Raw genomic sequence first — 16,715 nt, 5'->3', positions numbered from 1 at the left:
TCCAGTTAGAGAGGAAAACACAGGCCCCCAGCCTGCATATCATTTTTGACCTTACGGGATCATGTTAAACTAGCATTGCGCCTGATTAAAAGAAGTTTCCAAACAGAAAAGCAGGCTCTGTGCCTGATGGGTAGTGACTTTTGCTTCTGTTGCTCTTAAATTGTGTGCACACATGTCTTTTCCTGTCTCTGGTGTTTCCTAATATTCCCTATTTATGTGGTGGTGTGAGTTCTACCTCACCAGAAAAATCAGCGGGAGCACCACAGAGCTGAGAAATAACTGTTGTGCTCCTTTATGCAATGCATGTCTCTCTGGGCCTTTGAACATTTAACACAGAGCAAATAAATTATTAGCATGTGTGTGCACGTGCATACATATCTAAGATACATAAAGGCAACTGCAACCAAAGGAAACAGGAATGTGCTTGGAACAGTTGGGTATTCAAGTATCTAGTATCACAAAAATCCAGTTGCAAGAAGCATTTACATGCAGATCTACGTGTAAACTGCTGGAAGAGCTCCACTGAGCTTTATGCGCTCACATACATGGCTGCAAAGGCACGAAATAACAGAAAAGATCTGATTCCCCACCTCCCTGATATTTTTCAAGTCCATAGCACCTGTTATCCTATTCTTAATAATACTACTACTGAAGAGCAAGCTGATCTTTTAAGATGCCCCACCTCCAGAAACAAGACACACAATCACATCAAGTACTGAATGATTTCTATGATTCCCATCACCACAGTGTCTGAGCACATTACAGTTGTTCAATGTATTCTTTGTCACAGAGCAGAGAGGAAAATATGATTACCTCTATGCTATAAATGGGGATGGGAGAACAAGGGACAATAGGTAACTTGTCATGTATGGCTGGCACGCTCACCGACGGGATAACCAGTCTCCTCTGGTTCAAAATCATACAACAATAAATGCTTTCCAGTCTAGTTTTTTCATTCCTCAGAAGTTTCTACATCAATCCATATACACCAAGCAATTTGCCTAAGCCTCTTCTAGCTTGTCTTAGTAAACACAAGTTAAAAAAACTAAATAATAAAATTCATTCAGCCAAATGGTCTGGATTTGTAACATCTCTGTAGATTTACAAACGCCTATATATAAACAAATAATACAACACACTGATGTGCTGGAAAAAAAACACATTTCCTTAAAAGCAGACAATAATTCCGACAATCTAATATAAAAAAATCATCAACTGATCAGAAGATTTTTTTTATATCTAATACGCTGTTCTTTCACAAAACATTTTGTTTAGAAGAAACAACATAGCAAGCAAAATAAAACCTGCTCATATAGCAGACAAGTATCAAAATCTATTCTTTAACAGGAGAAACAGAATAACAAGTTGTGACTACAGTGAAAAGTAAACCCAGCTGAATTCCACATCAAACTCAAGATCTGAAGAGCAACCTGAAAATCTGTTCAAGAGCTATGCCGATTTCATCCAGAAGGCAACATAGATTAAGTTTCTGACTGTCAAATGCAATTCTTAGATACCCTGAAGATGGATATTGTATCAAAGCAAACAGATGAGAAAAGTATACAAATACCTCTATAGGTAGCCCTCCAAGTTAGAAATGACACACCTCAATCAGACAATACAACTAAAACACTTTAAAGGAAATTCAGAATCTTCAATCCTTTCATGATTGTCTCAAAAAGATTAGGTTATATCACTAGGAGTAATTATAGCTAATGATACAGGAAGAACACAGCTTTTCCAAACCAAGGTAGAATATCGCCATGTCACTTAAAAATACCACATCAACATGTAGCTACCAAAGCCAAAGCCGTATCTTCTGTCACCTAAGGCATGAAAAAAACTTCCCACTTACCTTCTAACACTGTTAATTTGGCACTCGTGTTTATCTCCCCAACACTGTTGGTTGCTGTGCACTCATAGATAGCTTCATCTCGATGAACACGCAGGGGCTGTATCCGCAGAACTGATCCTGATCCATCATCAAACTCAATAACCTTTAGCAATGAAAAGAAAGCACTGCTTTATTGATATCTTCTGCATTAAAAACTGAAAGTCAAAACAATCCAGGGGTTAAAAACCCAAAACAAAACAAGCCCTGTAAGCTATAAAATACCATGCAATTAGTCAAGCATTCCAAGTCCAGAAACACAAGAATTTCAGAGTCAAGAACGTATTTGTCCTCTGAGGAGGCCAGAACAAATGAAGATCCAATGAGGTTCTTTATGAATCAATTAAGGTTGACAAATTATCAACCTGGTAATAAAGATGTGGATCTGATGATTTAAAACATCTGAGCCATATTTGCACTAATGGTTTTACTAATCACACTGATAGCAATTTAGTGCCAACTTTCACCTTGATGGAAGAGCAGAATGATATACTCCTGTGGGATTATGAGGAAAATAGTAACAAAACTAGAATAAAACCTTGAGCACCTCCACTGCATGCTAACTCCAGCAGAAAATGAGGGTTTTTAATGTCCTTCAGCATTGGGTACTTTGCAACTCCGGCATAATCAACAATGATGTAATTACAATTCCTTCCCCAGCATAATAAATTAAGTCCTTAATAAATCATTGCCTTTCCATCCATCCTGCTAAGCTGTAGCATGCATGACTTTAACTTCTACATGGAAAAAAGAGGTATTTGTTAGTTTGCAGCTGGATCAGTATAAGCTATTCCTTAATGGCAAGAATGTGAAGGCACAGCCTCAGGCCACTGTTAATGCCAAACTCATCCTTCTCCTATTACTGAGCACAGCAAAAGATGGAAATATTAACTCTGCTGCAGATGGTGACAGCATGAGGGAAAGGCACAAGCCCCCCTCCCATCACTTGGAAACCGCAGGGGCAGATGAAGAGACTTTGTTCCAGAGACATGTATGTCAACCTTGGACCTGCATTACCCCCATGCAAAACCTTGGCCCTGTTTTTAAGACCCCTGTTCAGGAGCGCTCCTCACAGCACAAAGACCAAATGAGTGGAAACAGGAAGGAGAAAAATAACATGCACCACAAGACTCTGTGATAACAGGAAAAATAGGAAGAAATCAAAAGATAACCAAGACGACCGAAAATCTGTTAATCCTCACCCTGGAAGGAATAGCCCTTCATTTCTACGTAATAGAAACAGCTTGCAAAAACCCCTGATTTGGGGTCAAGTAGCAGCAGACAGGAGAAAGAAATGTGAACATCACCATAGTACATTTTAAGGAATTGCTAATTTATTTTTTTAAAATACTCAATTTTAAATTAAGTATGAAACTGTGACAAAATGCTAAACTTTCTAAACCTTTACACAGGATAGGGCTACTGCCAAATTTTAAAACAAGACAAAGTCAGATGCAGAGATTAATTCACTTTGGTGGTAAGGACTAAAAAAGCTAAGAGATGAAACAGCAGAAAAGCTCTTTTGCCCTTACTATCCTTTGAACAAACACTCTGTGTGAGGAAGGGAGCTACAACTACTAAGGACCTGGCAGACACTGAGACTAGCAAATGAACAACATTTCTGATGACAGATACATCTTTTGTGCAGTAACTCGGCATGTGTACATCAGATTTGTTTATTAATTTATTTCATTTCAACTGACTTCCAATTTTCCTCCAAATAAAGACTAGCTTAGAAATGAGGTAAAATTAGCAATTATCTAGAAAAATAAACATATTATTCGCTGTCTCCTAACACAGTAAAAATACCTCAACTACAGATCAAAACTGATGTGAATAAAGGTATGAAATTGCTTATATAAATGCATATAATATGGCACAGCCCTCCGGTCAGCCACAGTAAGTACCAAATCCACTATAAGGTTATATTTACTTACAAATAAGAATGTTTAAATGGTTACTATACAACAAAACCTTTATTAGGGGAAAAATAACAATGTAAAACAAGAGCAAAATTGATTACTTTAATCGAGGTTTTCTGCTCACATACAAAATAATGATTAAAATTGGTGACTTTAATCAATCCGTTCTGGGCAGCAAAGTCATCTTGTGCTCCAGTCAGAAAAGCAAAAGCATCAAAGACAGGGGATTAGAGGAAAGGCAGCAGAATGATAGAAGGGTCACATTTCCAAGGGCAGTTTTAGAGAAAAGAGCACAACTCCAAAAAAGGGAAGTGGAGAAGAAGGTGGAGAAAGTCAGTAAAAGAGTGTTTGCTATTTAAAACATGAACCAAATTAGACCCTTTTCCAAAAGCATTTCTGAGGACTGCTCTTCCTTCTTCGTTTCACTCAGACTTCAGTTCACAAGGAAGTCAAATTATGCCTTCAAGACAACTTCACCATTCCCTTTCCAAGCACATTTGTGGGAGGGATGCCAGTAGCCGTCACTTAGAAAGCCTTCCAATAGCATTTTGGCATCCCACTTCTGAATTCCACTGGGGATAGGAGGCTAAGGAGGTGCCTTATCCATTTTCACAACGAAAACAGAAAATTACTGCTAGATCCCACTCTTATCTGCCACCCAATTCAGTGTAAGCCCCAATCTCCCACTTGAAGAAGGATCTTCTACGTGTGTGCTTCCACCATCATGTTTGAAGGACAACGCCTGCTGTACAGATTGCATTGCTGCAGGGAAGGAACCTGACTTTGCTGTAAAGCTCTAGACTCTGTATTATAGTGATGCAAAGACAGCCTGGTTGCAATGACAATTACTGTGTAATTAAGACCTGCAAGCATTAGATTGATTACCAAATTTTTATGTTTTTATAATTACCTCAAACCGCTGAGAACTGACTTTCTTCCCCTTCTTCATCCATGTGATACGAGGTTTGGGCTCTCCTGTTGCCTGACACACAAAAGAGGCCACTCCTCCAGAAATCCCAATCTGATCTTCAGGAGCTTTCATAAACGTTGGCTTGCCTGGAAAAATAACCAAATCACCCCCATGAGGACACAACATCAGATAAGCACGGAATGTGTCATGTTAATCTAAATTATAAGATAATTGGTGCTCCTACTACAAATCCAGGTTGAATGGCCTCGGCCACACAAATTCAGCGCAGACTGCAACATGACAAGCACAGTTTCTGCTTGAGTACCCTTTTTTCCTGAAATGAATAAAGTCCATCTGGCTTGCCTGTAAATGAGGGCAATAGAAGGCTCCCCCCGGCCCCTTGGGCATTCATTCAGGTATATGACGATTTGGAACTATTTTTACGGTTTATTTTTTTAATAAATGGATTTTTGCAGGTTTATAACATGGTCATAGCACTGGAAATTACAGAACAGCTGACACACCAAATCTACAAAATGTACCATACGTTGACATTCTTTTTCCTGAAAGCTGTTAAGACATTAATCAAAATTAACAGATACAGTTTTAAGTACACAAATAACAACCTTTAATTTCATTTTAGATGTGGATTGACATAAAAATCCTATAGTCTATAAATATCTGGAAACCTGCACAGGCTGGTGTATGCTTGGTAAGAAACTAATCACTAAAAGTGAAAGTCAGCAAAGAAACCAAAGTGACATTCAGGCCTGAAAGACTCAGCAAAAATGAAACAAATATATCACGTAACATTTTAATAATCAATAAAACAAGTTTCATGAAAATACAGTTGTGTCTTCTGGATTTACATGACAGGCTTGGATGGATAAAACTAGGCATCCAGGTTAAACATTTCTATTTTTCTTCTGCGCTGATTGTACAAGAGAATTTTGCAGTAAGTGAGCCAAGGGTCATTTTGAAACACTGCTTTGTCCAAGTGAGAAGTGTTTGATGATCTCGTATCCCTAGAAAGCACTAAAACATGTAACCCCACAGAGAGAGTTAACAGAGTCCACCCATGATCTCATTCAGTGCACAGGTCACACTAAGGCTGTGTTTCAAATACAATTCTGATCGACCACCCCAGAGATGAACCTGACCTATAAAGGGGGCAGAGACAGCTGCTGGGATGTAGAAAGGAATAAGAGGGAGAAGAAAAGCCTCTTCAACCCCAAGTTACCACACAAGCGTCCCCAGCTGAGCTGGCAGTGATTCCCCATCTTCACATTCTCCCCACGTCCATGAGTGTGCCCTTGAGGGAGAGGTGGACGACATCTGTAAGCCCAGGTGGTTTAAACACTAAGCTTTTGATGAACTGAGGGCTAAGTTTCCCCGATCTGGGAGGGATACAGATCCAGCAACCACAAAAGAAGACAGACTTTAAATGCATTTTCCTCATGTATAAGAGCTTAAAATGCCACGGGCTCAGTTGCATGTTACAGCTGAGGCAGCCTGGCAGCCTGCAGCTACCGAGTGGGCAGGGGGCCTTGCTCTGCCCCTCGTCCCACTCCCCTCCTGCCTCCACAGCCACCAGCACCCAAACCCCTACAAGCAGCTCTGGGGTCAGCACAGCCTCTGTGGACTAGATTCAGGCCCCTAACCTAGAAGAAAGCTGCCTTTTTTTTTTTTTTTTTTCTTTTCCAGGCAAGGTAGGGAGCACAGTGGCTCAGTGCAGGCTCAGGCAGGGCTGGGGGGGTGGCTTTGCAAGATGGCACTTCTCCCTCACCTTACCTTGGCAGCTACCACCTGAAGCTGCAACTTCACCTTTAAACAGCAATCTCTGAAGACTTTGCTAAAACTGTGGGACCTTCCTTAATTCAGTTTCACTTTCTGCTTTAGCCCACCCTAATTGCTTATGGAGTCCCCCCAAGTGTGGCTCCGGGTGACTCAACATACACAGCAGCTCGACCAGGCAATATACTCCGATTGTTGCTTTTGACAAGGCCCAGAGGCTGGGCTCTGCCCTACTCCAGTGTGTCAACCAGATCAGGGAGGCTGCTGAGGGCCCAGGATGCTTCTTGCTTCAGACACGCACCACCACTGTCTGTATAGGCTGTAGGTGTCAAGGTGGAGGTGGTGAGGAGCTGCAGGGGGGTCTCCGTGAGGAGACATCAGGCTGCCCTGTCCACAGCCAGATCCACAACGGCCCCACAGCACGGCACGGTCAAGCTCATCACGGCAGTGCCTCTGTGGTAATAAATTTCAGAAGGGCAAAACGCTTCACAGCGGTGAGGAGCGAGATAAAAAGTACAAGAAACAGCCCTGTGAGCAACCAGGTCAAAGGGGGAGGAGAAGCTCTGGGTGCCCCAGCAGAGACTCTCCTGCACGAAAATACCATGGTGGAGCAGGTACTTCCTTGCAGCCCACCAAGGCCAACTCACCACAGCTTCAGAGTGAAGGACAAGGTCAGACCAGTTAGCACCATATGGAGAAGCAACCACCAGCCGAGGACATGCTTAGCAAAGAGGGGCTGGTGGCATGCCACTCTTGAGGCAGCAGGACAGCAGACCCCTTCAAAACTTGCAACATCAGATGCTCAATTCAGACTGTGGTCATGTGCAAGGGAGCCCATCAACTGCCCACATGGACCACAGGCAGGAGGGGGACACGTCAACCCTGAACCCAGGTGATCTGGAGGTGACAGCTGAGACACTAAGCTGCAGGCCTGGACCTCTACTACTGCTGCTTGCTCAGCTTTATTTCCAAAAGGCCTCTGCAGACAGTGGATCCCCCAAGGTCAGCACTGTCCACGCAGACATGGATATGCATGCCTTGTCCTCAACAGCCTTCTGAAGGAACATCACAGACTCGACCACAGAAATTCATCACACAGAGGTGTACTGAATTTTGCCATCCTCGGTGAAGGGATCCCTGAGGACTATGCAAAGAGAATAGCTCCAAACCTGGAAAATGCCTTTTATGACATGATGCCGGCTGTCTGTGGTCTTTGGCACACCGTCCTGACAGGAACAGCAAGCAATTATTAAGTGTGCTTGCTTAAGTGATGCTGATTTCACACATTTACTCATCTATAATCAAGTCTATTTCTACTTAGTTTATATTTACATATATCTGTGTTTATTCACCTCTCATCTATCCCAGTGAAATGTTAATTTAGTGTTCAGGCTGCTAGTGATTGCAGTGTGATTGACTGCTTTGCTATGCAGTATGCTGAGCTGATGTCTTGTATTGCATTTCAGCAGTTGATTTGTTCTTTTGATTTTCTGTTATTTACTCTGTAATCTTAGTAAAATAGTGTAAATTTTTCAAATGACATACAGAATCCAAAATACAACAGAATCCAAAAAACTTTTGTCCTTGAAGAATGCAATGCAATTATATCTCTCACTGTACACCTACTCCTCAGCTTGTACACTGAGGACTTACTTCACTTTTGTACATTTTAAAAAAAAATCAATACTATTAAAAACCAGAACAAAAGCAAACTGAGTGTTCACAGGCACTAAAACCTAAAAAACCTGCTGCCTTGTTCAGCTTGAATTTACATTGTTGTAATGAATCTTTTTCCCCTGCACATTTAATTGAGCAACACTGATTTCTGGAAACCATCTAAATCCACTGAGACTGGTCACAAAAGTGTTCCTGGATATAAACCAAATACTCACAGTCTGGGAAAGGATACTTCTACAATGCCATTTTAAATGTTTCTATGCCCTAAAGTTTTTAAATGGAAGGAAAGTACTAATTAAGCAAACCTAAAATCCCAAGTCCTGGCCCCAGGACAATACAGTTGGGCATGGACATACATATTTTTATACTGATTGGTAACTGTTACAGCAAATCCCAAAACTTATTTCAGTGAGAGCTAATAGAAGTGCAACAGATCATCCTTGAAAATCTTGGTGCCTGTGGAAAATGCATGTTAAGTGGACTAGGCTCCCTCCACAGCTCCCCTCCAACCAACATCTCTTCAACTCTGCTGCCCAGAGGAGGCTGCCCTGGGACACATCACCAGTTACCTCCAAAGGGCAGCAGTAACAGCCACTGGGGGTAGGGCCCAGTGATGGTCCAAGCAGTCTTTGTTTTGAGCGTTTGCACTCTTAGGGTAGCCCTAGAAACACAACCAGAAAAAAAAATAAGGATGTACTGAAAATAAAATTTTTAACCTGTAACCTAGTCCTCCTCCTCTTCCCCCTCCCCTCCTTAAATTCAAAATGAACAGTCTCCACAAAAGATTATGCACATGCCAAGCTTGAAGTTAACTGCTCGTTGTTCAAATGAACGGCAAAAATGCAAAAAACTGGAATGTCTTTCACAGTAAAGGCAAAGCTGAAGATTTTTTATTGAAAGTTTAAAAAAAGAAAATAAAGAGTGATTGTATTCCAAAGACAAATCTGTAAAATATCAGCTTGAGAGGGACCCTCCCGGTCAAGTCTTGGGTAACAGCAGGGAGAGGTGCTGGATGGCTGGGTGCCCATCACACCCACCCTTCCTTACTCCATTGCATGGAGTAACAACTCTAGACTGGTTTATTTGCCATTTGATAACTCCAAGTCCAAAAAACTCCAGCATCTCTCTCCCTAGCCTCTCTGCTCAGTGTCAGATCCCTGGAGCATGTTCAGTCCTCACCCTCTAAACTAATTCTTGCTCCTCATTTCATAACCAAGTTCCCACTACACCTGGAGAGGAAATTACTGTTATCATCATTTCTATTCACTCATAAGCTTCAGGCAGGAGAATGGGAAAACTTTCACCTTCTTGGTGAAATTTTCCCTATTTGGTCTTTGCTGAGAAGTAAATTATTCTAGAGAGATTATAGGAACAACACAGTTCTGAGGAGGAAGACCATGAAAAATAGAGTATTTTAAAGAAACAGGCTTATTAAGAAACATCTTATTTGGCTGAGGGCTGAAAAATAACAACTTGCTCAGACATGCTCTCCATTGAGAAACTTTTTAAATAAATTTTAAAAAGAAACAGAAGAAAAGGACTCTCCTTTCACAGTTGATAGTGTTGAAAAAGTCACTTGCTGAGCAAGCACAGATTCCTGGATAATCCTATAAAGCGAATCACAAGGAGGGCCTCATGGTGTGGAAGAGACGCTAGCAGAGATTTAGGCACACACGAGTCTACTTCACTACGCTGGAAAACAGCAGCAAACTCATGCAGAGCCCTGGGCTGAGCTAGGGCATACAATGCTCTCAAAAGAAACGCTCCCTCAAATTACATTTTAAGAGGTCCACAAGGACATGGGTACGGAAAGTCAGAGGGAAAAGTACAAGCAGACACGTTAAGTACATGCTCATCAGTAAGGCTGTTGTCTGCCCTCCCCAGCAAAGGCAAGTGTGATGGGTTTGAGGGGTGAAGTCCTCAAAGGCAGAATCTCTATTCTACTGGAGAGCCACTGACACAGCCTACCTGCAGGGCAACTCCGAGTCAGAGACAGCCAACCATGAAGATGCATCTCTCTCACCCATATTTTATATATAAAATCACTGTTGTTCTCTGCTATTCTAAACAATTTGTTTGTTGTGAAACAACTGTTATAAATAAGAAAACCAGCAGCTATTTAAAAATTTGCCCTACCAAACGCTTGTAGCAGACTAGTAACACTTCAGTTCTCTTTTCCAGGTTTTCCTTCCTTTACCAGAGCAGTTAAGAGTCACACCATCACATGTGTTGTTTTTAGGCTGTGCAGCTTCTCAGTGAACCCAAGGGATCTTCCCAGGGAGAAAAGTCTCTTTTGCCAGATTTCCTCCCAGGCTGAGGCACAGAGAGGTGCAGCTTCCCTCTAACTTGGCAAGGTGTCTTTTATGTGAACCATGGCCTTTGACAAATAACGTATGATCTGCATTACCTGACTTGAATACCAGCCAGAGCCTTGAAAAATGATGCTGGGTCCTGTATATTTAGCGCAGATCCTTGTATTTTGCTACACATTAAGCATACACCAGTCACATAAAAGATGCTTCCTTGTAATTTTCTAAGAGCCAAAAAATTTCAAGTGGCTGAAACGTAATATATATATGCCAACATAAATATGCTTCATATACCCAAATATTAACTTGTTTTATTTCAAAGGCCCATCATTAAATGGTTTCTTAAAATAAATGGGAAAATTAAATTGAATCCTGATGCTTTTTCAGTATTTAGCACCCACATCAAATATACTTCATCCAAAAATTTTAATTCAAAAACTGGCAATCATACTGCTCCTCCTGTTCTGGTGGAAGCTATTTTTCCAACGAGTTGCATAGAGGTTTGAGAAAAATGAATTATTAAACACACGTCTGCAATTAAGTGTTCTATGAACACTCACCTGCTGCGAGAGATTTTAAAGAAAAATATCTCTGTCCTCATGGTACAAGTGCCCACTGTTCTAAATAGAAGGGCAGCCAAAAATAAGACCAGCTTGGTAGGAGCGGGGAGCTTGTATTTTTATCTGAAAGCTTTTATGACTTGGGCTAAATTAAGATTGGAAGTAGTCTCCTTTGTGAAGGAAAAAATTACAGTTGTGATACAAGATGAACTAGATAAGCACATACAATAGGCGTACATGGGTAACCTTATTTAGGTGCCTGGGCTAAAGGAATTAAAAGAAGTTATTGACACAAGCAGGAAAAAGATCATAATCAGAATAGTTCTTGAGCCTGGAAATCGTGAAATTCAGGTTTAAATCCCTCCCTTTAACCTTCCCTGTCACATATGCCAAGGCACAACTGTGCCTCAGCTTCCACTGTAAAACTTGCCTGCTGTTCTTACATGGTTGCTGTCAGGATGAATACGTGAAAAATGATGATGTGGCTCAGTTGTTGTAACACACTGTGACGAAACCAAGAATGACACAGACTTTCTCATGTTCGCAACTGACTGTGAAGTAGGAATAAAGTGGTCTAAAAGACAGAGGTGGCCCATTCTTATATATACAGCAAGGGTATTTCTCTGTCTTTGTTTCCTGTATGATCATGGATGATTGATATCTGTGCACGGATGGATGCCCACAGGAAGGATACTCTTCTGAAGCCTACTCTATGATTTCTCTCCTAAGCATCTGCTACAGGGCAGGAGGCAAGCCAGTGGGCTCTCCAGCTATCCTTATGTTTAATATTGCTATGTTTTCCTTTCAATATACCCACCACCGTTTAAATAAGGTTCCTGTCCCTTTGTGGTCATTAGGAGTACTGTTCAGCAAAATACAATTTTTCAAACTTGCACTTTAAGTTCTTGTATAGGAAGAGCCTGTTTGAGCCTTGTAATAATGGCTTACTATAGCATCAGTGGGTCTCGGTGATCACAATGCTAATTCATTCCTTATTTCCTCCTATTTTGGTTTTATTTCACTAAGATGACAGCACTTTGCAGCTGAAACTTTTGTCCTTTTCTGCTTGGTGCAAGGTACTTATTAAATAAATGCAAATATACATAGTGGGGTGTTGCAAGCTCAGATACATACAAATTTTCTTTTTATTCAGTGAATGGATCATAACCCTTTCTCCCATCCATTTAAAAAAAACACTTAACCTCATCCCAATCGCAGAAAATGGCATTCCAAATTCAACACATTCCTCAGATCACTCTGAATTACAGGTTACCTAATGTTACCTGCACATTCTCCTCTCTTGTTTTATCATCTTATTGTTACTAGGTTTTAATGCTTAAGAGATTCCCAATAGCTAGGACAAATGATTCTGCTATTTCAATCCAATTTTAGTGGTTGAGTTTTCCAGCTTCAAGTGTGGTTACGACAATAATCAATTCTACAAACATTATCTCAAAGCAAGTTGCACGTCCCCTCACCTTCCTCTCCTGACTTCCATAGTTACTCATAGATACCTTTTGAGTTCACACAAAATGAAACCAAATAAAGCGAATGATTAATACACAAATCTCTAAGAAGTCTATCTTTTAATATGTTCAATGACCTCTGTAACTTTCAGTAGAAAAATTACTTTACAAAAGTAATAAAAGCAGTCGTCTGGCAGAGGCTGTGATTTTCCCTAAACACTAGCAGGAAATTCGGTGAACTAAGATGCAAGGTATTCATTTCAGCAGGAGAGACTTCCTGTGCTTTGTTATAGGTAGAAAGTTTAACTGAGGAGAATGTAAGGGTACATGTTAGGTCAAACACATAATTTTATCAATTTACAATTACTTAAGCTGAGGAACACTTAAAATCTTTGATTCCTGCTTCTTCACCATCTCAGCCAATGGGTGCTGCTCACAATTTCTAAAGGCGCTTTCCTTACCAGAAGTCCAGTCTAAAGGCAAAGCCTTGGATGGGACTGAGGTGTCTCTGCAGACACATAGGTGGGAATCTTCACACCCGGACTGGCATTTTCAAGCCCTCGTTTCCCTTTTGCTAATACCAGATTTAGACTTATAACATCTGATCTAAAACACTAAATAGCATTCAGGTCAAAATTTGATATTTTAAAATTTCTTCCTAAACAAACATCTTAAAACCTCACGTGTCCTGTGTAGTTCTGGTCAGTGTCTGGATGGTTATACATAAACCAACCCTACACCAGTAGAAACTGGGCATCCACTGTTAAATGCTGATGTTTGGATAAACCTGCTTATTCCACAGAAATACGGGTTAAAAGTCGTTAGTTCACTCAAGTGTTAAGGCCACAATTACTGGATATTAATAAACTACAGCAACAGCCTGTCATCATAGTATTGCACTTCAGTGAATTTCTAATTCTGTCTCTTTATGAATCATGGAAATTGCTGAAAGAGTTGAAACACCTAAAATTAACTGACATGATACTGAAAAAGAATTGTCTCCGGCAACCATCACAGAGGGATGCTGTGCAAGTCACTCAGCGGCGCTGAACATTTTGGGTGCTGATATATTTGCGGAGAGAGTTTTAGGCAGGCAGCTTAGACCTTAACGCAACAGGGAGGTGGTTTCTCTTCATATCATATCTGCAGGGTGCCTACAGATTTTGCGCACAGGGTGGCAAATTCACCCCGTTATTTTTCAAGGCTGTTGTAATTGCAATGTCTTTCTCAAAGTGCCTGGCTGGCTATCAGTGCGAGCTGCTTTACATCTTAGTAAGAAAATCCCTAACTCCGGCTAATCCCTGTGCTGTGATTGACTCTTGTCCATGGCCTTTTTAAAGTTTTTTTGTGTGCCAGGAAAGGGGGCAAAAAAAATAAATCAACCTCTCTACTCTGACACCATTCTTACAATTGCTTCCAATAACTGAAATAACACGTAACCAGAAAAAGAAAAATATGCCAAGAAGCACAAAGCAATCCTGCATACGACTGAAGAATACTGATTAAAAACAAAGCAGAAAAACAGCCTAGAAAAACATCCTTCTAGAACCCGAGGTCGTCTTCATTTCCTCTCTTCTGCTTTTACGTTTCCCTAGAGCACCTGCAGCCTGTCTGTGCACCCTGTCACACATCTTGGGGAAAAGCCAGATCCCTATATATGAGTTCAGCTTTTGATTCTAACTCCCCAGCATTTACACTAAGTATTTTACAGAGTAGAAAAACAAGGAAGAGCAGAGAAACGCTGCTCTAACTGCAGACCTTCTAGCAGCCTCACAGAATGGTTTTCTGCTTTGCTTTAATTTAAAATTGAAACCTGAAGTCAAATTTCCACCTGGTAATAGCTTAAAGGCACTTCCAATTAACTTGGTAATACACACTTTCTGAGTTAATAAATTTTTCAGCCTCTGTGTTTAATACAATTAAGCATTTGGGCCTTTGGCCTTGGACCTTATTTAGCTCGAAAAAGGATCGCAAGAAGACTGCCTCCAATTATCACCATTTACACAACATTCACTTAAGGGCTTTCAAATGCATACATATAGAACTTTCATTTAATCATACACAAAATTCAGTACCTGAGTTCAGGCCTCCTCTCTTTTGCATAGAATACGTACAACAGACAAGAGAACAATAATGCCAGCTACCAGGCTCTGAAATCAGCCATCACGCTGCCGCCTGAGGTGGTACGGAACAGCTGTACCTGCCCCTAGGAACTAACTTTTCCTTCTAAATCTGCATTTTGTTATTTGCAAATTTCTTCAAAACTTCAAAGTTAATAAAGTGCATTGCATAGTGTAAAGAACCCGTAAGATATGCAGGAGCAGAAAACAAAGACAGAACTGAAATCTTGTGCTTGAAAAAACATGAAAATTAATTTTGCCAGCATGCCTACCACATTAAACACCATATTCTTTTACACAGAAGGATTAAAAGGTTTTAATCCCTCTTTGCAAGCAGCTAGTTCTTGATTCGGCAGTTCAGAAGGCTTTGACAAGCTCAGGTTTTTCCTCTGCTTTTAAGAATTAAAAGTGAGTGTAAACCTTATTTTGTAAACAGAGAGCATAGTACAATGATTTTAATAGAATTGGGAGCCAGAGTAAGTGACCTCTTCAGAATATCTGTTACTAAAGCAAAGGCATCCCGGGCTCTCAGGAAGGGACCTGCATTTCATTTTAATGCCACTGTAGGTTGTTCTGTCCTCATCCTAGTAATGAACCAAATTTCTGCCTCATCTACCCGGTGAGGAGAAAAACTTTCTGCTTAATGATAACGAATGCACTCTGGCATTTCTGTTACATCAGTGATTTTTTTTCTTATTTGTATCAACTGTTTTATCATGCAGAATCTGTAGCACAGTCTGCAGAAAACCAAGAAATATAATTTCCACATTTAAATGTTTACCAGAGTGTAAAAAATTTCAGCAGGTAGCTAGGCATCCGAGCAAAATACTCTCAAGTGTTAAAAAAAAAAAAAAAAAAGTTGCTACTCATTTTTGTTCAATCTTACTTGAAACTCCCCAAGAAACAGGAGCATTTCCCCATTAAAAGGCTTCCTCCAAGTCAGACTTCTTGATAAGCCTGGATGGAGGGTTTCTACTCTTCTGGGAGACACCGGGCAGCATTTTTTCCCTGTAATGATGTATTTTAGCAGTGGCTAAATGAAGGCACAGAGTCACGCACAGCTCAAAAGCCATTTGAGCAGAGTTTGGAATCCAGGGCCACCACCTCAGCCCGGCAGCAGGACTGGGCTGGCAGTGGGTTGCTGAGCAATTCTGATCCTTCGCAGCAGAAAGACAAGAACCAAAGAGGGGTGCCGAGGTCAGGCTGTGACCCGGGTGCAATCAGTGGTGGAGCCAGGGAAGCGCTGGGAGCTGCCGTCTCCTGTCCATGAACTGCCCCCAACTTGTCCCAAAATGGCTCTGTATGTATGTGCAAAACATCTGACTCCTTCCAACAGGAATATTGGGTGTCCAAACCCCGCAGTAAAGAGGAGGACTGACACATGCCAGGGGGTTTGCAGTTTTACAGTCTCTGCAATCCAGCCCTGCTCTGTGCATAGAGCAGGGTGGGCGCTTCATCCCAGGAGGTGCCCAGTTCCCTCCCTCCACCCAGGGCTTTCTGGTTCAGTGAGGGCTGACTTTTAGAAAAGCAACAAAATTAATCACCTTCATGGTTGCTGCACTCTTGATTTAATTTTTCTAGCTTCCATTCCTTGCTGCGTTACGAATTTAACAGATAAAATGAAAAGCTCTTTTCACTTTAATAACTTTTCTCTGTGTAGATGATCAGGTCAGCCTCTAACTGTTTTCAAACTAAACTCCTTAAATCTCCAACTACCAGGCATGGTTCCAGATTTGGTCTTTTGTGGCCTTTCACCTGCACCAACTTTTACTTGATTTCACCTGATTATGCATAGAGTTGGAAGAAATGCAGAAATAAACTTCTCCATGCAGTAACATGGAGAAGTTACTGTTTGCCACGCTGTGAAAAATTGCTATGGTCTATCAGGTCTATCCTGAAGCCCAGAACATAATGCATCGGGACCACGAGGTGGTGAATTTGAATTTCCAGAGCTGGCCTGGGACTTATGTGCAGGCTGGAGCAAGCACTGAAGAGGACAGGCAGCACCCAGGACCTCTGTGGGTGCTTTGAGCATGGGGGCTGCTGGAAACCCAGCATCGCAGTTA

At 41.1% G+C, this 16,715-nt stretch overlaps 1 protein-coding gene across 1 annotated transcript in view; it reads right to left on the bottom strand.

The window, feature by feature from the left end:
• Nucleotides 1–16,715, bottom strand: part of PTPRF (protein tyrosine phosphatase receptor type F) — a 250,559-nt gene that overhangs the window by 192,495 nt on the left and 41,349 nt on the right. Inside the window, exons 2-3 of the mRNA XM_074152846.1 lie at nucleotides 4,724–4,869; nucleotides 1,856–1,997 (exon numbers count right to left, since the gene is read on the bottom strand). Coding sequence (XP_074008947.1) covers nucleotides 1,856–1,997; nucleotides 4,724–4,869 — 288 coding nt within the window. The remainder of the gene's footprint in view (nucleotides 1–1,855; nucleotides 1,998–4,723; nucleotides 4,870–16,715) is intronic.

The sequence above is a fragment of the Numenius arquata genome, chromosome 8 (genome assembly GCF_964106895.1).
Source record: "Numenius arquata chromosome 8, bNumArq3.hap1.1, whole genome shotgun sequence".
Classification (NCBI taxonomy): domain Eukaryota; kingdom Metazoa; phylum Chordata; class Aves; order Charadriiformes; family Scolopacidae; genus Numenius; species Numenius arquata.
Note: the sequence above shows the minus strand (reverse complement) of the source record. Positions and strands in the feature narration are given on the sequence as shown.